The following is a 24,206-nucleotide window of genomic DNA, read 5'->3' as shown; positions in this document are numbered from 1 at the left end:
ACTGCCCAGGTCAAAGAGGCTCTCAAGAATGCTGACCACTTAAAACCAAAAACCTCTTCTCTGCAGATGGAGGGTTAAGGTTACAGTAAAGGGTTCTCAACCTGACTTCCACCAGCAGGCACCTGCCCTGGCTCACTCTCACCTCAGGGAAGCTCTTCTGCCTGTGGTGTTGTCTGCAGCCAGCCAGCCCCTCAGGGCAGTGTTGGTGTTAGAAAAGGAGGGTGGATGGCTAGGCTCTGCTCAGGCCTTCCCCTTCTTCCTCCACCCTTCCTTCCATCAAAAAGCATGGGAAAACAAAGCCTCATAAAGAAAACCAGCTCATCAGTCTGTCCTCTTTGATTTTAATTTTGTTTTTCAGTTTGGGTTGCTTCCTTTTTTTTTTTAACATACTAATTAGATGCAAGCTTTTTCTTTGATTTTATGGCCTACATATTTCCTAAGTTTTGCTGGCAGGATGACAGCTGATGTATCCCTTGAGGTCCCAGGAAAACGCTGATGAGGCAAGCCCAGCAGGGGACTTTTCCCGTTGTATCTCAGTCCCCTTTCTCACCATTTTCCTCCCTCCTCTTCTACTGGGGGTGCCAAGAGAGCTGGGAATAATTGATGGCTCATTAAAGTCCCTCTTTCTGCAGACTGCTTACTCGGCGCTCCCAAAGTCCAGCCTTCCCTGGAACTGGCAGCTGCTCCAGGTCTGAGCCTGTGGCACACCATGTGCTCCATGAGGGCAGCGACAGTCTTCCTGCCGGTCATCTTGCGCCTGGCCCATGACTGGTACAGAGAAGGGGCTCAGTGAATGCTTCCCAGGGTTATGTGCTGAGGTAGTGCTTCAGGCTTCTCTGTGCTATTCCAGAAATCCAGGACCACAGTAGGTAGAGTGGTCACTCCCAAGCACATCCTCTGGGCCAGGCTTCTAATGTGTATTCTCTGGTTCTCCAACAGCCCTAGAAAGCAGGATTACAATCTCCATTTTGTAAAAAAGGAAACCAAGACTTGCAGAGGTTGAGGGTCATTAGTTGAGTCAATAATAATGTTGGAAACTGGATCAAAACTCAGAACTGTACACATTCAGTCTTCCGTCTGGCAGAAAGGAAACCTCTAACTTTGCTGATTGGCTCATACAGTCCTCCCATCTTTTAAGAAAGAAAATTTAGGGCATCCAACTTTATAGAGCACCCACTTGGCATGACAGAGCACTAGGTGGGCTCCTAAGATAAATGAGATGCTTAGGAGGCCCTGTTTCTAGGGGGCATACAGCGCATCACAGGTGAAATGACTAATCACTACACGAAGCAGTATGAAGTAGTGCTAAGACACAGAGCGAGAATCACAAAGGCACAGTTCATTCTGCTGCAGATTAAAAGGAACTTGAAGATTCAGGGAGGCTGCACAGAGGAGGTGCCTTTTTTTTTTTTTTTTGCTCGTAAAATATATGTCCGATTTACCATTTTAACCATTACGACCACCACCACCACTTATGCACACATTTAATTTTCATCTTGCAAAACCGAAACTCTGTTCCCATTAAACACTCACCTCCCAATCCCTCCTCCCCCTCTTCCCCAAGTCCCTGGCAGCCACCGTAGTCCTTCCTATCTCTGTGAAGCTAATGACTGATTAAGGAGGTGGCTTCTAGAATCACATGACAGACCTCTATGGGCAGATACAGGTGTCCATCATCAAGGGGCCACCTTCTTGGATGTGGCATAGGAGCTGCGACCTGGAAATACTACTTAATATAAATACTTGTGCCAAGGGTTACTGTGGAAGTTGCTGGCAAGTCTCTTCAATGTCTTAGTCACTGGCAAAAGTTGTCCGGAAAACTGCGTGGCTGCTGGGCTGTGGTGCAGGGGAAAGCTCAGATTACTGACTCAAAACGCTTTCACTGATGGCAAAAAGACTGAGCCAAAGGCTTCAAAGTGCTTTCAGAAACTGGCTCCTGGCCCTTTGATTTGCTTTTGTTCTTTATGGCTTAAAATCTCCTCCAGAAGCTCATAAACATGTATTTCCATATTGATTTGGGGCTCTTGGTAACCTGAGCATTGCCTCTGTGATTTTGAAGCTGCAGAAGCTGACAGGATTTCTCTTTTGATAACATGTTGACATACGTGCATGTGACTTGACTTGCCCCAGGTCACAGCTACTGTGACCACTAGGGTGTTCGAAGGCAGGAGAGAATCCTGGAGAGAGGCATGCATTTAACCTCAGGCAGCTCCTTACCCTCTCTAAGCCATAGCCCTTCATCTGTGAGGTGGAGATAACCAGCCTCACCGGGTCCTGTGGGTATCCGGTGAGGCAGCGTATGCCTACACAGCCCTGATATGCGGCCGGTGCATAGCTCGTGCTTGCTACCTGTCAGCCACTCTACCGTTGTGATCCGTGTGTGAGCTCATCCAGTAAGAAACAGATGGGACCTACACACACCCCCACAATTCTGGCTCTCTATCGAACTTTGGTAGATATTACATTTGAGCCCTGATTTCCTCTCAGTAAAACACAGATCTGGAGTGAATATGCACTTGAGCCTCAGGAAGGCTCACGTTGACCTGCAGTTGGGTCCCTGGGGCAGAGTACATGCTCAGCAAATGGAGACACCTTGCCTTGCTCCCTTAACCTAATCCTTTGACTCTGAGATCAGGAAAGCCAGCACCCAGACCAGACTCCTCAGGGCCTGATGTGGGGGTGGGGAGGGTGCTTTCCCACCAGCTAAAGTGTCCTCGGTCCTGTGGGAACGTGACCTCTGTTAGCAGGATAAGCAAAGGATACATATGTCTGTCTTTTAACTGAGTGCCATTTTCATGGAATCCCTGATGCATTTAGGTACTGTAGCTACAAATGAGTGTTCCTCTCCAGGGGAAGTATGACATTAGACCTTCCAGGTTCATCACTGTCATAAAGGAATCTGTTAAACATGAATTTCCTTTCCCAGTTTCTCATCTGTGGTTATGTCTGTATTTTCCAGACTTTCCAGTGTGAAAATGTGAGCATTCTTCTCCTCCCCCCAGCCCCTTCCTCCTACATTTTTTAAAGGGTGAGCATTTAAGACTTCAGGCTCGGGATCCCTGGGTGGCGCAGCGGTTTGGCGCCTGCCTTTGGCCCAGGGCGCGATCCTGGAGACCCGGGATCGAATCCCACGTCGGGCTCCCGGTGCATGGAGCCTGCTTCTCCCTCTGCCTGTGTCTCTGCCTCTCTCTCTCTCTCTCTCTGTGTGACTATCATAAATAAATTAAAAAAAAAATTAAAAAAAAAAAAAAAATAAAAAATAAAAAAAAAAAAAAAAAAAAAAAAAGACTTCAGGCTCAAGGATCTGAACCAGGCTTGTGAGCACGGCCCAAGTCTATGCCCTGAAGATAGTTCTCCCCATCCACCAGCCCCAGGGCCCCTCCCTCTCCCTCTTAACATAAACAGAACAGCTTGTATTCCATGTCTGAATAGTAAACCTGCTGTCTAAAGTTTGCTTTAATATTTATGCGTTCAGCACTGCTGCCTGTTTTTGAGCTCCATCAAAGCCTTTATTATAAGAGCATTTAAAAATGCTGGGACAGTAGAGAAGGGAGTTGATGTGCGTACCATCTTTCTCACTCTCTCCAGCCCAACTCACCCTCTTCTCTCCCGCTCTCCCCAGCCCAGTCTCCCTTTCCCCAACTCCTAGATCCCCCTTCATCTAGCATCTCTTTTTCTGGCGTTCTCTCTTCCTTTCTTATACACACAGACACAAACGTGTTTGCACACATGTGCGCGCGCGCGCACACACACACACACACACACACACAGCAAAGAAAACTCCTCCCCGAGACCTCTGGGAGGAATCTGTTCAATATTTATAAACTGCTGCAGCAGCTATAATAACCAGAGGTAGCTGGCACCACCAAGATTTGCTCCAAATAGGATTCTGCTCTGGAAACAAAGAATGAGTAGGGGTATGAGGCAGAGGGTGAGGGCACGGGGCATAGTGTGGTGCCAGCTGCCAGTGGCAGTGGAAAAGTACTAGGGCCTCATCAGACCTGGCTCCGTGTCTGGCGTGCTGTGGGACCCAGGCTGGTCACCTGCCCATCAGAGTTCCACTACATTTCTGAGAGCCCTGCCAGTTCTGACATTCTGACCCACTCCACGTCTGTGGCCACTGAGGTCCTTTACCACAGGACATTGCATCTGGAGTCTTACCCTTTTGGAGGACTTTTTAGCCAGAGACCTTGTGGGGCTGGGCTGCTCCGGAGTGCTCACAGAGCAGTTTCTCCCCAGAGGATGGGGAACTGGCGGGGGGGATATTGCTTAGGTAAGTGGATGCCACTTTGGGGACTGGCATTCCCCCCCCTTTTCCCACTCATTGGTTCTTTAGGTGCCTTTTTCCCGACTCACACATTTCAGGTTGAATTTCAGCCTCTCTGCCATCCCAGATTTGGGCACGTTGCTCCAGTTCTCTAATAAGCCTCAGTTTCCTCATGTGCAAACAGGGATGGCATTCTCTCCCTTGTGGGATTGCTGCAAACATCAGATGAGCCACCATACATACATGCCCAGCACACACTGTGGAGGAAACAGCTCTTCTCCCACACACCACCCATATCCAGAGAATAGCTCATGTGATGATTTCTCCCTCCCCACAGAGAGTGATGGGAGACACACCGTGGGACGGGTGCTCTCTGTGTTGTGGTGGCATGTACTTTTTCTAAGGCCTTGGCAGAGGTGATTCAGCAAGGGAATCGATACAGACTTTGGTTTCCTCTACCTTGTGGGTCTCTAAAAGGAGATTAGTTCCTACAGGGAAGCTAGCTGGCTTGACTTGGAAAATCACTGCCCCAAAGGATCAGACTGTTTCTACACTTTCCTCCCTCCTGGGTCTGAGAATACATTAGAAGAGCAAAGTGTTAGTTCAATCCATTAAGACTCTTGCTTCTAGACCATGCCCCTGGGGGTATTAAATGCTGTAATGGTCATTTCTCTGTCTCCCGGGGCAGCAACTACTAGATCATTCACATGTGAGTAAGAGATAGCACTTACATACAGCCTCATAGCTGTCTCCGCAGCCCAGATCCTGCTCTCTCATCACCCCAGCCCTCTCTTTAAGGGGCCTTAATAGAAGGCATCACAACCATTTGCTGGTAGAGGTGATGGATGCATCTAACAGAAGAGGATGATTTCCAGGGGGAGACACACAGCTGGCACATGTCTGAATCCCAAATCCCATTTTCCGGCACATGTCCAAAGTAATAAAGAGGAAGGAGGGAAAATGAAGAAGTGGCAAGAGCAGAGTTATTCCCCAGCATAGTGGGGGTGGGAGGGAGCAGGGGAGGGGTTGCACACTTTCTTCTCTCTCCCCAGTCTTTGTCAGATTCAGATCAGCAGATGTTTTATTATGTGAAAGCCTCTTGCCCAGAGTTGTCTATTCTACCTGAAGCTGTCCAGTCTGGGGAGCAGGGGGTGGGGCTGGGATGCAAACAGTCACCCTGATCCACTACTCTGAGGGCTTGTTCACCAGGCCATGCTGCCTGCTGACTTTTGGCCAGATTCTGCTGGGTATTCAGCTAAAAGTAAGGCACATGCCTCTGCCTTCCCGAAACTACCCATCTAGAGGAAAAGGAGAAAAGTTAGGGGGAGTCTAAGAGTCAGACTTATGATGGGACCTGGCCTGAGGACAGGAGCCAGAGGAAGAGATGACCAGGTAGGCTTCACCGAGAAGACGGCCCTTAAGAGGGGCCTGCAGGAATATGTGGGCTCTCTGCACGTGACACTGCTGGCCTGAGCAAAGGAAGCTCAGGGAGGGAACTAGTTTGTCTTGAATATCCGTTATTTCCAGAGGAGGCCCTTCCCAAGGTCACTTAGGATTGTGAGTCAGAGACAGAGTTCACACCCAGCCCATGATGTCATACCGTCTCCCATCTGTGGGTCTGAGGGCAGTAAGCACTCTGTCCCTCCCTTCCCCTTCACACATGTCCTTTGTCCCTCCTCCTGGGAGTCACTACAGGAACCCCACACCCACCCTCACACCCTGCACTCCAATCCCTAAGTTCCATGGTGTTTCTGTACCATTGCCCCCCTACCTCCTAAAACCAGGGTGACTATGTAATTTGAGAGGATACTTTTGAAAATGAAATGGAAAGTTGTAAGTATTGTGCTGGGGTAACTAGGAAAAAAATGGATCACGTGGTGACCTACCTTGACACTCTGATGTGTTCTCTGGAGATCTGTCCTCACCGTCATGCTCTGTATCCTCCACCTTCATGGAGCATTCTCCTTGCCTTCCTGCTCTAACGGAAACCCATCTCTCCTGGGGGTGGACCTTCCCCAGTGGTGGCTCATTTCTCCCACATCCCCCTGCCACTAACACAGGGGGGAGCATCTCAAGACCATTGTTTCTCCCAACTCCCCATTTACCTAAAAACTCCCAGCTATTTGAATCTCACACCAGGGGACTATACCCTAACCCTGTTCCCCTTATGGGGGGAATTTGAGGCTTACTGTCACCGTCTCCACTACTCTGTCATACTTCTTGGTGATGTCAGTATCATTGTGTCTCTTTGGCACCCCACTTCCAGCCTATCTTCAGAACGCATGTAAAATCTGAAGACTTCTCACCCCCCACAATGACCTTGGTCCCAGCCGCAATCAAATCACATCTCCCACCTTCTGCCCTTGTCCCCTTCAGGGCATCTCCCACACCTCCACTGGAGTGAGCTGTCACTCCTTTGCGTTGAGCCTTCCCACAGCTCTGGTCACAGGGGAAAGGCTAGAGTCCTTGCAGCAGCCCACTGGCCCTGTGGTCTGCGCCTGCCCCTTCTGTCGCCGGTGCTGAGCTCCGGCCACACGGATGTCCCCACACTCACCCTCCCCCAGGCCAGGCGAGCCTCTTCACTGGTCGGCTGTCTGCCAGTCACTCCCAGACCTGCCTGCGGGAATTTGCTTCAGGTCATCCATCCAATCTCTGTGATGCCTTCTAACAGCCGCTCTATCTGTGTTACTTACTTGGTTGTTTACTAGAAAGTAGGCTTCATAGGAGCAGAGATTTTCATCTATATCATTACTTTATCCCCATTACCTCAAATAGTGGTTCTCAGACTGCATCACTGTTACCTGGAGGGCTTGTTCACACGGACCACTGGGCCTCTAAGTTCTGAGTGGGGCCTCCACAGCTGCATTTCTAACAAGTCCCTGTGCGCTACTGCTACTGCTGCTGCTCTTCCGGGCCCACACTCTGACAAACACTGGCTGGAACAAAGGTACCCATGGCAGGTACCCACTTCTCGCATGCTGAGTGACTATATGAGTGAGTGAGCGAGCGAGCAAGCAAGCAGTATGGCTGGGGAGGACTCTGGGTGAGGAGAGATGAGCTGGGCCCTGTTCACTGAGCACCTCGAATACAAGACCAAGGAGTTTGGCCACAGCTGCCCTGTTGGAGCCATTGGAGGTATTAGAACAGCATGCGTCGTAGAGGGAGCTGGGACTTAGGGAAAGGCACGAAGGGACCCAGCTCCGACAGAGCGCGCACCTCGGATCCATGCCTCACTCTGCCTTTGTCTCCCCAGAGTACGCGGAGAACATTGGGGACGGCCGGAGCCCGGAGTTCCGGGAGAACGAGCAAAAACGCATCCTGGGCCTGCTGGAGAACTTCTAGAAACCCCAGGGCCCCAGGCAGCATGGACTCTCTCTGGGCCTCCGTCCCAGAAAGTTTTTACACCGCTCAATGTGACTTTTGGACAAATTAAAGCTAGTTTTGGTATTCCTGGCTGGCATTCTTTGTAACAGAGCAGTACCCTGTGCTCTTGACCCGGCACTATCCCAGCAGCTGTCATGGGACACATCTGAGGAAGGTCAGTGGTTGTCCTCACTCTGCCCATGAGGGAACCTGAGGCTCACGGAGCGTCTCAGTGATCACAGGGCTACTCTGGTGGTACTGCAGTGAGGCTACCCATCTGTAGCAGGCAAGGGGCATGCGTGTGGATCGGTGACCTCTCTGGGGCTTCCAGCCCTGACCAGAAGGGTAACACAAGGCACGTGGCTCGGGCAGGAGCACCCCTGGGGAGGCTTCCATGGCACGGTGAGACCAGCCACACACAGCACAGACCATGGAGCAGCATTTCGAACCCTGGCCACACATCAGAATCCCTGGTCAGGAGGGGAGCGTGAACAAGTATACCATTGTCAGGCCCCCACCACAGAATGATGAAATCAGGATCTGGGGTGTGGCCTGAGTGCTGGGATGGGTTTTCACTCCCGGGCAGTTCCAGGCATCAGGATGAGCACCCCTGCTGGGGAGGAAACAGGCCTTGAGTCCAAATTCCAGCAGTGCCCACCAGCTGTGGCAGTTTGGCTACACGATCTTACCTTCCTTCATCCGCAGACTAGGGGTGGTAATACCCATCTGGTACTTCAGAGGGTGAACTAAGTCCCCTAAGCATGCTGCCCGTGGTGGGCACATTAGGAATTGGGATTGCCTGTGTCCTTCCCTCACAGCTGGGACTTCAGCATGGGAACCACAACCATCTTACATGAAAAGATTGCTCTCCTCCTTTATAGAAGCTAGTGGTCCCGTAGCATGTGTCCAGTCTGTCACAAAGAATAGCATCCTCCTGAGTGAGGAAGTGAGCGGCGGTTCAAAAAGGCAGTATTTCAGGAAACTGAAGTGTGTTGCCCAGGGTCAGCACAGCAGCAACAGCGGGATGCCACACACCCTGCCCGCGCCCATGGCCAACATTGCCAGGCAGCCCCGCTCTTGCTTCTCCTTGAACACCAGGTACAGGGCTGCAGGCCGCCACTGCCATCTGGCCCGAGTCAGCATGCCAAGGGAGACCCGGTTGCCATTCTGGGCAGCCACCCGAGAGGACTCTGAGGAAGACGGCGCCTGCATCGTGCCCAGCGTTGGGCAGGTGGTGGGGCATCGAGTAAGACAACCCCTGGCTGCCTGGTGCTCTTGTCCACCCTGGCGGAAAAACAGTGTGCCCGTCCTTCCCGTGACCAGAGCGGTGGCAGGTAGGTGTAACGGGACCTACAGAATAGCCTTACAGTCTCATTTTGGATTCAGGTGTTTGAGTTTTTTTAGTTCATTTTTCTGTAACTACAATAGCTGCCGTGTATTGAACACCTGCCATGTGTTCCTTGCTGTACAGCCTTTCTTTTAACGTGCACTGCAGCCTTGCTGGCATCATTATCCCCCATTTACTAAAGCTGAGAGTGAGGTCTCGGAGAGGGTGAGGAAGTTGTGCAAGGTCCTGGGGCCAATCGGCGGCAGCACCTACGCTCAAAAGCAAGGTCTGCCTGCCCCCCTAGTCCATGCTCTCCCCTCCACCCGCTGCTCTGTCTGGGAGACCACCACGGATCACTGACTGACATGACACTTCGATCGGTTCCACTGTCGATATGTGGTGTAATGAATTCACAAAGAATAAAGCATGTCTAGATGTAACCTACAGAATCCTAGATTTTTTGAATTGGATGATACTTCGGAGAGCATTAGTCCTTCAGCATCACTCTTTTTAAAACTATTTGTGGGGTTTTTTTTTGTTTTGTTTTGTTTAGATTTTTTTTTTTCATGAGAGACAGAGGAAGAGACAGAGGCAGAAGAAGAAGCAGGCTCCCCGTGGGGAGCCCAATGTGAGACTTGACCCCAGGACCCAGAATCAGCACCTGAGCCAAAGGCAGATGCTCAACCACTGAGCCACCAGGTGTTCCTTAAAATTGTATTTGTTTTTAGCCAGGTAATGCTTGTACATGGTACAGAAGTTCAAAATTCACCACAAAGGTATGCAGCAAGAGGTCTTCTCTTCCTGGAGGCAGCCACTGTCACTTGGTCACCCGTCCAGAGAAGTTCTGTCCAGCGGTTCTCCAGCTGCTCTTCCCGAAGCTCCAGGCTTCCCACCAACGCATCAGAAGCCTGCATGGGGGGAGGGGGGAGTAGGCCACTCCCAACCCCCCCCCACTTCAACTGCAGTCACTCCCCTCCGCTCTGCTTCAGAGGGTGCCTCCTGAGCTTTGTGCAGCGAGTCCCCCTGTTAAAAGCAGGTTTCAGCTCCTACCTTCACTTTACAGATGAGGAAGTGGTCCCCTTTTCCATCAGTTTTGTGACAGGAGGGTTTGGGTGGGAACACAAGGTATAATCCCTTAGGATTCACAAGAGGTCACAGTTCAGAAGACCGGATGAGAAGTGTTGGCCCTCTGCTTTCTGATTTTAACAACCCACCACATGAGGTTAAGAAAAGCCTTTGAGAGCAAGGTAGAGATATTCTCTCACCAGCCTTGCTAACCCTTTGGCTCCTGGGGTGTGGAGCTTACCTTTTGCATCTGCTCAGTGGCTGAGACCCTGTCTTCCTCACCAAGCAGCACCCCCTCCACCAGAAGAACTTCTTGGGCTTCCAGTAAAGGCCGCCCTTGCTGTACATACACTTCTGAACGTGACTTCTGTGTCTGCCCTCCATTGGGGTTCCCAAGCTCTTCCCTTGAAGCAAAGCCCTCTGTGGCCCTCCTTGTGCCCAGAGCTGAGCAGTCGCGGCGCCTGCCTCCCAGCAGGGCAGTATGCCTTTTCCTGTCCAAACATGGCAATGAAGTAGCCCATAAGCACTATTAGCCAGAATTACCTCATAGAGGAAATGAGGATTTCATATGCCCCTTCCTCCACAGCCTGCTGCTCTGTTTGTAGTGGTCCACACGCCTGAATTCAGTGGCAGCAAGATGGGCCACATCTAATTTAAAGGGATTTGCATGCAGGCTGCATTCCTCCTTTATCTGGAGGGGAGTTAGACGAGCTAGAAGCCACCCTTTGGTCACTCCCACAGGAGCACCTGTGCCCAGGTGATGTCCTCGGCCATTACCAAGAACGTCAATTTAGTGTCAACAGGAAGATGAGACTCACTTTCCTAAAGGCAGAAACTTCTGGATTAGATTTTCTCACCCAACAGTAGCGGTAAGAGCAGAGCCACATTTTTCAATCTGCCTTCCTCGGTGCACATGGCAAGTGTCTCCATTGCACTGGAGTGGTGGGCCTCCATTATCTGGGCTGCAGAAAAGGCAAGTGCTCCTCCAGCCATCTTTTACTTGATTAGGTGACACATGCCCTTGGTGTCAACTTCAGAAGGTCCATATGGGCTTCCAGTGTGTGAATCTCCCAGCTGCATCTCCTGGCCCCCCAGTGCCTCTCCCCAGAAGCAACTACTACAAAACAGCTGGAATAGCCTTTCAAGGCTGTGTCTTCAAGTGAATAAAAATATATTTAATACAAATGGGAACCTATCATGTTCTCTATCCTGCACCTGGCTTTTCGCTCTACACCTGCCAAATGCACCCAGTGGCCCCACTCCTTCCATAGCTGAGCTTATCAATGGCAGGGCCACACAGAATTTAGCTAATCACATTCAGGGACATTTAAGGGTCTCCCATTTTCTGCTACTACAATGTGGCAGTGAACATCCTTGGTCATTTCACACATGTATGAATTTAAATTCACAAGCAGAATTGCTAAGTCAGAGAGGATGTGCATCTTTCACTGGGACACATGTTGCCACATTGCCCACCCTCCATCGACGGCATCTACGGGCACCACCCTGCACCCTCTTCTGCATGGCAGCAGCCCTCGTCTCTGCCTCTCTGATGGGAACAGTGGCTGTCATCTTAATTGGGATTTCTCTTATGAGTGAAGTCATTTGGTGTTTTAAAAGAATGAATTGATGGCGTGCGTGCCATATTAGCTAATACTCATTGAGCTCATTCTATGAGCCTCAGTGCTTCTCTCAAATTAGCTCATCTAACCCTCATTCTTAAGGGGCAGGTACTTTGTCACCAGGCCCCTTTCACACATGAGAGCAGATGACAGGGCCTGTGGCTTACAAAGTGACAAAATTGAGCCTGGAACATAAGCAAACTGGTTCCAGATTCCATGCTGCTGACCTCAGAGCTGCCCTGCCTCCAAACCAACTGGCAGAGAAGGGGCTCAAGTGAGAATGGAGAGGCAGCGGTCGGCCACTGAGGAGCCCCTGTCTGTACAGAACGCATGGGCAGGAGAAGCCTTGGGCGCAGTTGTACAGGAAGCCCCAGAGAAGCAGCCCATCGGCAGCCTTGTGACGGAAGCCCACAGTGTCTGCACAGGGCCCCTGCTCCCTGAGCCCCTCACGCCACATCTGAGCAGCTGGCTGCAATTCTCACCTGTGTGGGGGCTTTGACATCAGGCTTTCTGGCTGGGGATGGGTGATCACATGAATGTGGCCCTGGCTGCTCTACCATGCGGAGAAGGAAGTCCAAGAAACATCTGGGAAGTTAGCCTTTCTCTCTGCAGCAGTGGGGAGGAGGAAATGCCTTCGAGCAGCTTGTGAGGATCCTTGCCTACCTTTCCCCATTTCCTCACGCCCCGCCAGTCTACTGAGCTCAAACTCCTCACTCTGTACCCCACAACCTGCGTTACATGTCACTGCAACCTCCCAGGGTGTGCCTGCTGCACACTTGCTCTGTGCAGGGCGCCGTGTTGGGCATGCACCCCAGGCTCCCCATAGCTGCCTAACAGGGTGTCACAAGGAAGCACTAACAAGCTTTAATAGAAGTGAAGGACAGGAAGGGCCCCCAAACCTGGCAGGAGGGACCAGGAAAGACGGGACACTGCACCATGTCTCTAAAGTGACGTCACAGGGGTCTTAGGATGGTCACGAGTCTCAAAAAATAAGAGGTAGAAAGTCATTCGAGGCAGAGGGAACTGCACAGGCAAAGGGGTGGGGACTGGGTAAAACATGGGACCTTTGAGGGTGCCCAGACTACCCTGAGGTCAGAGCGAGGGTCCAGTGAGCTCCCAGCATTGGCAGAACCTGAGAGACCCACATACATGTTGATTCCCTGTCCTTTCTGGGAGCTTGGGTCATGTCTAGTCACAAAGCTTGTTCTGGGACACATCACCACCCCTTCCTGCAGGCTCAGAGTCCTGGAATGATGGGGAAACAGGAAACAGATTCTGGCCCCTAAAGCGGGATCCAGCCTCACAAGTGTGTCCAGGAAGTACCCAGGCCCCAGATGCCCTGGTAATAACTGAGCAAATAGGGTACAGAGTGATAGAGACCAGGCGATGGAGATGGGGCTGAGGATGAGGCGCTTTGGAGCTCTGCTGTGAATGACCCCAAGGAGCCCCGCGGCCTGAGCTGAGACAAGAGGAGTCTAAGCAGAGGCACAGAGGCAAAGGTTTTGGGGCAGAGAGAGCACCATCATTCTCCAGAAAATAGCCAGCAGAAGCCATGGTGACTAGACCCAAGAGTGAGGCAAGGGGCTGCTGGGGGAGCAGGCCAGAGAGGTGGGCAGGGGCCAGATCTTGCAGGGCCCTGGGGCCCACAGAGCAGTTTTGGCAAGGAAGGGATGTGATCTGATTTTGAAAAGATCCCAGTGCTTGATGGAGGACCCGTGGTGGGGAATAGCTTGGAAGCAGGAGCACCAAGAAGAGGCTGGTGCACGCACCCAGGGAGGAGATGCTGATGCTGTGGACCAGGAGGTGGTGGACGCGCTGAGGCAGAGCAACGGGTCACCCTGCAGGGAGGGGCCCCTGGCCCCGGAGCCTTTCCCCAGCACTGAGGGCTGGGAGCCACTGATCGGCCCAACCAGAGTCGGGTGGGGCCGGCAGAGAGAGCTGCTCAGTATATAAATATCTTTAATGAATAAATAGAAGTGCTTTTAGGGCTGGCGGAGTCGTATCATTTCCACCTGCCGTAAAATTTCATTAGAAGCAGGCGCTGCAGGGGGAGAGGAATGGCTGTAATAAATCTACCCGCCCACCCCCAGGCCCTCCTCCACTCTGGGCCCCGCTCAGCCCCACTCCCTGGAGAATCCAGACCCAGGCCCTCCTCCCCAGGCCTTCCTGGGGCTCCGAGGAAATCTGGTCCTCTCCTGCCCCAGCCCCCCAACCAGAACAGGAAAGAAGCAGCTGTGAGCAGGGATGTGTGGCTTGACACTGAAAACCATGGCCTCACTCCCCTTGGGAATAGGGCAATTCCTGCCCCTACCACTCCCCTCTCCCCCCCCACCCCTGCCTTCACCCCCTCCCCAGGATGACAGAGACTTCATCCCCTTCCCACTAATGCAAATTAGATGTGTTTCAGAGAAGGTAGTAATCAACACTGCTGAATTCCAGGAAGGACAGAGCTGGGGGAAGACATACCTGGGGTCAGACGGTTTTCCAAACAAGCAAACAGAGGCCCCAAGAAAGTAGGAGACTGTCCTAAGATCACTCATGGTCAGCCGATCCGGGCCTCCCAAACTACCATAGTGTCGGCTACATTATTTAGCACCAACTAAATGCCTGGCTCTGTACAAAGCACTTGATAGGGACCATTTCACTGACCCCTCCCTACATTCCTGTGGTGTGGAGACTGGCACCCTACCCTCTGGCAGATGGATCCAGGTCACCGCCTCAGTCAGTGACAGCCAGATGAGAGTCAGTCTCTGCGCCACCACAGCAGCCTTTTTCTCCTTTATGCAAGCGTTCTGGAACTGGGATTGTTTTTTCTCAAGCCTTCGAAAGACTGGAGTAGAAAATTTACTGATGGAGTATATGCCAGGAGTCTCTGAACGGAAGGCCACTGTCCCCAGCACCTTGCTGCATCCCCGTAGCATCTTCCAATGTTGCCATGCTCCCCTCCATTTTATAAACAAGAAAAGGAAGCACAGAGAGGTCAAAGAATGTGTCCGAGGTCACACAGCTGTGTCACGGATGCCAGCTCTTCACTTGAAGAACTGGGGATGCTCGGGCCCCCTCCCCTGGCCCCACTGCCACTCTCTCCCAGCCAGTGGTGTACGGCCAGGAAGCCTGGCCAAGTGGACGAGCACAGCTGGCAACCTGCCTGAGCCCATGGTTATCAGTTAAGCTCATTAAGTGGCCGTGACAGGACATGGCCTGGGCCAGCTGCCTTCCTTCCTCACCTCTCTCCAGCCCTCTTGGGAGCAAGGCCCGAGGATAGGTTTCTGCTTTTACCAGCCAGGCCAGTGTCTCTGTAATTGAGAAAGATCAAAAAATAATAAAATAAATAAAATAAAATAAAATAAAATAAAATAAAATAAAATAAATAAAATAAATAAAATAAATAAAATAAAAGAGAAAGATCAAAAGATATGCAAGCAAGCTTCACCGGACTGGCCCCATGGCCCAGTGGGCAATGGGGCGTGGGTGCTGGAGACAGGTTTCCTGGCTTCAAATCCAGCCCTGCTCCTCCCCAATTGTGTGACCCGGCTGAGTGACTTCACTGCTCTGAACCTCGGTCTCCTTGTCTATAAAAATGGGGAGATAGTGCTGTACAATACCACTCACCACCCAGGCCTACGACAAGCTAATACGTAGAAAGCACTTGACCCACTAGGTGTTATGTGCTGATCAATGGTCATACAATCACATAATGACATCCTTATGTCACTATTTTCTTATTCACTTTCTCCACTTGACTGTAAGCTGATTCATCTTTATTTACACCTTCCAGGATGAATGAACGAACCTGTGAGGGCATCGGTCCTTCCATCAGCAAACTCCCGTGCCAAGGTCCTTTAGGAGCAAAGAGTGAGCAGTGTACTTGTATACAACAGGTGCTCCCTAAGGGGCTGGGCTGTTGAACCAGAGTGCCTGGGCAGGCCTGACTGTGCTCCCTTGCCCCAGGCCTTAGTCCATGTGCTCTTGCTCTGTGACCTGCCCCCATTTCCCACTCTCCTGCTGATAATTCTACTGCTGTTCAGGACTCGCCCAGGGCCAGACACCACCCTCCCGGGGGCGGGAGTGTGGGGCCCGGTCTCAGGGGGCTTCAGCCTCCTGGAAGAGACAGAGGCAGGTACACCCCTCATCAACCAGAACACAGTGAGCAGAGGTCCTGAGAACCCCATACACTCTGCCCTTGGCCCCGAGACCCCCGGTTCCTCTTTTGCTCCCTCTCTGCTCTTCCCAGGCCCCCAGTGAGCCTTCCCTGAGCCTGCTTCTCCTGATCTGCCCTGTGAGCTGCTTGAGCATGGGGGCTGCCTTCCTCCATTTCTGCACTGAGTGCCCAGCACGGGGCTGCCACCCACCAGGATCCCCTGCAACATTTCCTCAGAAAATCTTTTCTGAGCACCTACCACATGCCAGGCCCCATGTGCAGCTGTGGGGATAAAGAACAAACAAGGCTCCTTGTCCTGCAAACCAGCCAGGCAACTCGAGATGGCACTGGGAGCTGTACATAAAATAGGAAGAACAGCTCCTCTGGTCTGGAATGTCAGGGAAAGGCTTTCTGAAGAGGTAATGCTGGAGTTGAGACAAGATTGACAAGCAGAGCAGCTGCCAAGAGAAGTTGGGAATAGAATTCTAGGCGAAGGGAATAGCAAGTGCAAAGGCCCTGGGGCAGGAGTGTGATTTACATATTTAAGGAACAGCCAGGTGCCACATGAATGAGGAATGCAAGGAGATGAGTTTGCAGAGGTGGGCAGGGAGCAGGCTGGGTCAGGGGCAGGGTCTTGTTAGCCACAGTGAGGAGTTTAGATTTTCTTCCACACACAATAAGAAGCCATTAGAGGGTTTTAAGCAGAGGAGGGAAATGATCACAGAGAATATGTGTGGAATATAATGACTGAGTCAAAGAGGGAAGAAGGGAGAGGATGGGTGAAGGAAGAGGGAATGAAAGGATGAATGGCAGAGCAAAAGGCAGAGGACCGCTGGCTGTCTGCATGGAGGAGATCCCACCATGGATGCAGCAGGATCTGGGTCCCTCCTGTCGTTAACCTCTATGTCCCTCTGGCCCACTGTGAGCAGCCGGCGCTAGCCTGGGCTCATGGTGGTCAGAGCAGCAGGCACAAAACCAACTTGAGTCAGGGTGGGAAGTGACGGTTCTGGGAACATCTGAGCTGAGTTATGTCTTGGGAGTCCCTGACGCTTCACTTCGGGAAGCAGCCATGGCAGGTGGAAATTCGCCAGGTAAGAAGCCTGGAAGGGCTTCCCAGGAGCGGTGCCGAGAGTGGCAGAGGCACGGAGGCAGGAAGAGCCCAGCTCTGAGCTGGGGGCCTTACAAAACCAAATGCAATTTTCAAAATAAGATTTTATTTATTCATGAGAGACAGAGAGAGAGAGAGGCAGAGACATAGGCAGAGGGAGAAGCAGGGTCCCTGCGGGGACTCTGATACAGGGACTCGATCCTGGGACCTTGGGATCATTGCTGGAGCTGAAGGCAGACCCTCAATCACTGAGCCACCCAGGCGTCCCTAAAACCAAATCCAAGTAATTGTCACCACAACTCTGTGAAAGGCAAGCTGCTGTCCCCATCTTATAGATAAGAAAACCAAGGCTTGGAAGAGGGAAGAGGCTGGATGGTCACACAACTGTTCTGGGCAAGAGCTGAATCTTAACCTGAAAGCCCAAGAGTGATCAATAAAATGTATCCCAACCCTCCTGTGGGTGTTGGGAGTCCACACAGCAGGCAGGAGGGAGGATACTGTTAAAGACACACACACACACGCACACGCACACACACACACACACTGCAGGCATTGCTGAGCAACTTCTTGGAGTATCTTGGGGGTATGGTGGAGGAGGTGACATTTGAACTCAACCACCTAGGATGGTGAGCTTTGATGGGTGAGAAGGGGGCAGGGGAGGAGGTTGCAGAGGGAGGAAGCACAGGGAGGATGTGCTGGGTGAGTAGGTGGGGAGGAGAGGGGGTGGTAGGAAAGGGGGCTGGCAGGTGGGCAGGAGGCAGATTGGGCATGCTGCAATGCCAAGGCCAAGCGGTGTACTCTATTTGGAAGGGGCAGAGGGGCCCTGGAAGGGCTCTGAACCATTGAGGGGCAGGTCATGTGGGAGAGTCTGAAAGTCGCTCCTGTTTCCTGCCTGATGGACAGAAGGGGGTAGGTCAGGAGGCTGGAAGGTCAGGGGAGGGCTGCTGCCGTAGTCTGGGCAGGCCTTGGTGGTGACCTTAAGGACGGGGAGGAGAGGGCACGTTTGAAAGCTATCATGGAGTTAGAGTGGGCCGGACTTGGTTGGGGAGAAGGGGTGGGAGCACAGGGTGCAGCCCCGAGAGGGTCAGTTAGCTTGGCCACCTCCCCGGGCCAGAGACTCATTCACCCACCTCTCTGACCACTCTCCACCCACCGCTTGTCCCTCCTCCCACACTGCCCGGGCTGGTCCCTCTCCGTGTTAGGCGGGTAGGATACAGGAACGCCTGCCCTGGTCCCTGCCCCTCTGGAGCACTCCCCGGTCTAATGGGAAGACTACAGCGACAAGAGGGGGTCCCCACCCAGCATGCTGAGCACATGTGATCAGGGACAGAGGGAGCAGGGAGAGAAGAGGGGGGCGAGGGGGCTCAGCGCGGCCCCCCTCCACCTCTGGACGGTGGGTTTGCAATGTCATCATCCCAAACAAAGGACAGTACATTATTAGCGTTATTAATTATCATTAATCTAATTAAATGGCAATTACAATTAAGAACACAGTGATAAAAAAAAATGCCACCTTGGATTTAAATGCATCCACGAATGACTTTCCAGGAGCTCAGCCCAGCCCCCACGGCAGCACCGCTTGCTCGCTGGGGCCACAGCCACTCCTTGTGTTTCAGAGCCACCGCGGGGGGATCGCAAGGTCCCACTCCCCCCACTCCCGTTCTACCGGTGAGCAAACTGAGGCCCAGGAAGGGGACATGACGGACCCCGGGGTCACCCTGAAGTCTGTGACAAAGGGAAACTCAAGCCAAGGAGCCCGATATCAGCCCACCTCCCAACTCACCCCATCCCTAACAGCCTCTTTTTTTTTTCCCTAGGAAAAACAGCTGTCAGAGGCAGCCATCCTGTTACTGATTAAACAAGGCAAATTCTATCGGAACAGAATCCAGAATCGGAGACACCCCTGGACACCTAATTACACAGTCTGGAACGAGAAACATGGGCAGGGGAAAGGGAATATGAACAAACAGTGCAGCGGCAGCACGGTGCCCCCCCAGCGCCAGAAGCTGTCATCTCCCCGAGGCCTCCAGACGGGAGCACAGGACGCACCTCCTGTTCCTCGGATAAGGTGCCCGCTCCGGGAAGGGGCCCCCCAGCTGTGCTGACCCCCGCCTGCCCCCACCAGCCAGGGCACAGCGGCGTGTGGGCCGGAGCCCCTCTCAGGGCCACCTCTGACCCCGTGGGGAGCAGGTGTCGTCCCAGGCCTCCAGGCCGGCCGTCGGGGCAGCGAGGTGGGGCAGAGCTGGGCCGGAGCCACCCCCGCCTGGCCCTGGAGCCCCGGGCTCCGTCTCCCGGCTGCAGGGTGTCCCGGCAGGTTCTGTCGTTCTGTCCCAGTGGCAGTGCTGGGAACAGGGGCTGGGCGGGGCTGTCCCCCCACCCTGAGGACCTGTCATTTTGTATCGAGCAGGACCCTGAGCCGGTGAGGGCAGGGGGGCCCTGTCTGATTCCGTTCTTCCCTTTCCAAGCCCCCACCTGGACAGGCCCTGAGCAGACAGTGATGACAGGAGAATCCAGTATTCGTTTAGCCATATTTGTTGAGCACGGCCCTGTGTTCATGCCGGGCTTGGGGAGACAGGACTGAACAAAACAGGGCACCTGCTCTCGAGGAACCCATGAGTGTGGAAGGGGGGCACAGACATGAGCAAGGCAGACCAACCAGAAGACAAACTCCAGAGAGAAATAAGTGAGGTGGTGGCGCGTCTGGGGGGCTCAGTGGTTGAGCGCCTGCCTTCGGCTCAGGTCATGATCCCGGGGTCCTGGGATCAAGCCCCGAGTCGGGCTCCCTGCTCAGTGGGGGTCTGCTTCTCCCTCTGCCTCTTCCCCTGCTTGTGCTCCCTCTCTCTTTCTGTCAAATAAATAAATAAATAAAATATGAAAGAAAGAAGAAAGAAAGAAAGAAAGAAAGAAAGAAAGAGAAAAAAGTGAGATGAAGAAAACAAGGCGATAGAATCAACATGGAATCAGAGAGCTGGGGAGATAAGATGGTCCTGGAAGGCCTCTCAGGAGATGTTTGAGCTGAGACTGACCAGCGGGCCGGGGGCAGTCTGGGGTGGAGCTGAAGGAACATTCTAGGTGAGCGCAAATGAACCAGCGAGTGGGTATGTGGGCATGCGCTGTGGGAAGACAGGCCTGAAGGCGGCCGGTGTCCCTCGCTGTTGCCGCAGGGGTCTGTGACCTGATGGCTCACAGCCGCCCCCCCCCGAGAGCCCCCCAGCAGGGCACTGTGCCCTGGGTGTGGGGCATCCCCCCTTCCTTCCCCCTCGGCCTGCCCCCCCGGCCCCGCCCCGCCGCAGCCCCACCCGTGTACCGCCCCGGGACGGACCTCCTCCAGGTGACTTTGCTCATTATTATTGTCAGTATTATTGGTGTGCCATTAATCATCATTGCCCCTCACCTTCCTCCCTGCGTCTGTCTTTCCACCTATGAGGTTTGCGCCCTCAGTAGAGGTCAAGGCTCCTGGCTGTCTGAGGCCCGGGTTGTCCATCTCTGAGAGGAGAACATGACATGCACCCACACATGACGCGGGGCTCTGGCCCTTCAAGGCCATGGATGTGACTCCGGCCTTCCTGCTGCTGGAACAAGTACTGGCCTCCTTGAGCCTCCCTTTCTGCCTCCAGTGTGGACAGTGACAGTCGGTACCTCTCGCCTCTGCCGCGTGCTGCTCCCCGTGCACCAGCTGTTGACTTCACACAGCAGCCCTGCACAGTAGAGTTAGAGTTATCACCTCTTCACCCCCTTCACAGACGCGGGAGCTGGGCCCAGGAGGGGTCATGAGACTTGGCCGAGGGTCAGTGGTGCAGTGGGATTAACATCAGGCCTGGGGTAGATTAGACAGTAGTGATGCTTCAACACGGATTTCCTGATTCCAGTGGCTGTACCGTGGTTATGTAGGAATAAGTCTTTGGGGGCTTCTGGGTGGTCAGTCGGTTAAGCATCTGCTTTCGGCTCAGGTCATGATCTAGGGGTCCTGGGATCGAGCTCTGAGTGGGGGGCTCCCTACTCAGTGGGGGGGTCTCTCTCTCCCTCTGTGTGCATACTCGCTCTGTCTCTCTCTCTCTGTCTCTCTCTCCGTCTCAGATAAATAAATAAATAAATCTAAAAAAATTAAAGTCAATATATCTTTGTTGAGTTTTTTTTTAAAAAAAAGAAAGAAAAAGAATAGGTCTTTGTTCTAGAAAGTGCACGCTAAAATATTTGGAGGTGGTGCTGTACCACATACTGGTCTTGCCACCGCCCCATAAGTTGAAGATGAAATCAGATTTTTAAAACTTTAAAACATCCACAATATAGAAATTAAAACCAAACAAACAAAGCCTGTGAACCTTCCATGCTGGACTCGGTATTCAGACCCAGAAGGGCTGGGCTGGTGATGGAGGTTCCTTTTGTACTCACTGCTGCCTTGCAAGGAGGGGGTGTTATTTTACCCCTGACTCTGCAGACAGAGAAATAGAAGCTCAGAGTAGAAGAGGCATTTTCTGAGGCCACACAGACAGGCAGTACGCCTGCCTATGGGGGGGCTCCCCACCCGGCAGGGTGTGAAGACCAGAGGGAAGGGAAGCTGCTGGAGGCTGAGGGGTGCGGGGAGGCCTCACGGGCCAGGGGTGCCGGATGCCAGGGCGCTGGGCCAAGTGGTACCCCCCTCCCCTGCCCTTTCAAGCCCTCAGGCCTCCCTGGGAGGGGAGGGGAGCCGGGGCTCCCACCCCCGGTCAAGGGCTGATTGATCTGCCACGGTCCCTGGAGCCAGTCCCCACGTCCGCACCTCTAGCTGCTGCGTGTTTTCTTGTCTCTGATTGTAAACAGATTTGACTAAAGAGGTAAATTAGAAGTTAATTAGAGAGAACATGATTGATGAGGCAGTTTGCTGTGACTGGGAGGCGTGGAAAGGATGGGGCTCCGTGCACGGAGGTGAAGAAGGAGGGGTGCAGGAGGGAGCATTCACAAGCCCATGAACGTGGGGGGGACCCCAGCAAGGTGAGGGGCCCGCTCCAGCCTCCTCTTTCTCTTAGGTCCCTCCAGGTGAGCACCCACACGCCCTGTGACGGGGGGCCAGGCTCTTGCTGGACTCTGTGTGTGGCCAGAACTCTTATCCCGGATGTGCAGCCCGGCCCAGGGCAGGTGCTCGTGCTTGCCACACACTTACACCGCTCCAGGCCCTGTGCATCTTCTCAAAACATCGCCAGGTTGATGCCGCTCCTCTGTTTTCTGGATGACGCACTCTGAGACATTCAGAGCTGACGCAACTTGCCCAAGTTAACACAGCTAATAAGAACGGAGCAGAGACTGAGCTCTGGAGCCTGTGCCTTTCTGAGTTCTAGATTGGGTGCCCGGTCATGAGTCCGACTGCCCAGGCACCACGGGGGTCCTCCCCATGGCACCCCTGCTTACACACCTCCCGCAATGGTGAGCTCACTTTCTCCCAAGGCAGCCTGTCCAGCGGCAGGTCAGCTTTGACGAGGGGAACGCCTGTGCCTGTGTGGACCTAGTCTAACTCTCCCCAGCCCTACCTCCATGGCTCTGCCACCTGCCTGCCTCCTTCACATCGCAGGACAGAGACCCCCAAGGGGAGGGGAAGCCTTCGAGGTCTCACACAACTCCCTCATTCTCCTGGGGGAACCTGAGACCCAAACACCAGAATGACACAGGGAGCTGGTGTCACAGGAGGACCCGACTCCCCCATGTCTGAAATACAGCGATCAATCCCCGCCAGGGCTCATATCCTCTACTCCCTGGGCTGTTTCAGCTCTTCATCCATCCATCCACAACTTCCCTCCCCTATTCATTCAGCAAGATTTACTGGGGCCCGACTCTGTGCCAGAGAAGGAGTGAGGAAGATCCCACCTTCCGTTGGAGGTGCTCACAGCCCCGTCAGGGTGGCAGGGCTGCAAAGGAGAGGACCAGGGGCTACAGGAGAGCCTTGATGGGGAGCCTGGGCCCTGCAGGAACTGGCGCAGGAGCCAAGCTTTCCACTTTGGAAGAGGTGTGAGCATGTTCCAGGCAGAGGGAACTGTGGTGAGAGGGAGCGTTGTACATTCCAGAGACCGCCAGAAGGCCAAGTGGCTGGAAGCAAGAGTGAGGGGGAGCTAGTGGGAGGTGAGGTCACCTAAAGAAGCTGTTTGGATTTTATTGTAAGCAGTAGAAACCATCCAGAGCTCTAAGTGGGGGAGGATGGTGGGATTTGCATTTGTAAAAGTGCTCCCTCCAACTTCTGGTGGGATGTGGGGTGGGCACAGGGGACACAGGAGGTCCCTGCGGCAGGTGATGCCCACCAACCCACCAGCACGGAAAGCGGGGACACAGCGGGGACGACCAGCCACGTCCCGTGGGCGGGGCTCAGGGATGGGTTCCATCTCTGGGTGCAGGATGGCCTGGGGTGGAGGTTCGAGAAGGGGGCACACTTGAGACAGGGAAGACCTGGAGTAGGACAGGACTTGAGGGGAAGTGCAGAACCTTGGATGGAGGCGTGTTGGGTGTGAGGAGGTGTGCTGTAGACAGGGTGATGCCCGGGTCAGGGCTGATGAGAGCCAGAGCCGGACGTGTCCGTCCTCCCAGATGCTGAAAACATGTGAACTGTAGGACCATCCCATCCCGAGGCCCCCCTCCCTGGTCAGTGGGTCAGTGACCCTCCTGAAAGGGGCAGAAGAGTCTGGGGCAAGGGAGACCAGAGCTGGACAGAGAAGAATAGGACAAACTGTCTCCTCCCTTGTTCTAGGTTATATGCTCCTGTTAATGCTACCAGTGCCCACATGGCCTGGTCAACAGCCTCATTCCAATGGTTGCTGGTGGGGCTGGAAGCCTCCTGAGGGCCTTGAGGCCCAGCCTGACTCTCAGCTTCCCGCACTCCTCAGACTTCTCCAGACCCGAACAGGAGCCCACCTGGGGAACATCCACTGAATCAGACTGGTGACCCAGGAAGTGGGCCATGGCCAGAGGGTGACAAATGATACACTGCTACCCTCCCTGAGCCTGTGCCTGTCCTCTCCCAGGCACTGTGAGTGATGGATGTTTCACTCATACAACAACCTTCGTGATAAGCTCTGTTTTTATTCCCATTTTACAGATGAGGAAATAGGCTCAGAGACGGAAGGGGTCCAGGTCCCACAACCCAGAAAAGACAGAGTCGGGATGTAAACCCAGGCCACAGTGTGCACTCGGGGCAGTTGGCCAGCCAGCTGAGTGATCAGCTGGGCCTTCCCAGCCTCGTGGGGTGGGTGGGGGTTGGGAGAAAGCCCCTGCTCCTGCTCAGAGGGTGCCACTGCCTCCCTCCCAGCTGAGGGGAGGCAGGAGCAGGAGAGGAAGCAGTGACAATTCTTAGA

General features: G+C 53.4%; 1 protein-coding gene across 2 annotated transcripts in view; it reads left to right on the top strand.

Annotated features, from left to right (window-relative positions):
* The window catches only part of CTNNBL1 (catenin beta like 1), a 162,454-nt gene extending 154,740 nt beyond the window's left edge, over positions 1–7,714 (top strand). The window contains exon 16 of one of the 2 annotated variants that reach the window (XM_055302188.1): positions 7,521–7,714. In XM_055302188.1, the coding sequence (XP_055158163.1) occupies positions 7,521–7,609 (89 nt within the window). In that variant the 3' untranslated portion in view covers positions 7,610–7,714. The other variant, XM_055302183.1, reaches the window with a different exon arrangement.
* The last annotated feature ends 16,492 nt before the right edge of the window (positions 7,715–24,206 follow it).

This window comes from Nyctereutes procyonoides, unplaced genomic scaffold (genome assembly GCF_905146905.1).
Source record: "Nyctereutes procyonoides isolate TBG_1078 unplaced genomic scaffold, NYPRO_anot_genome, whole genome shotgun sequence".
NCBI classification, from domain to species: Eukaryota; Metazoa; Chordata; class Mammalia; order Carnivora; family Canidae; genus Nyctereutes; species Nyctereutes procyonoides.
This window is presented reverse-complemented; position numbering and strand designations above follow the sequence as displayed.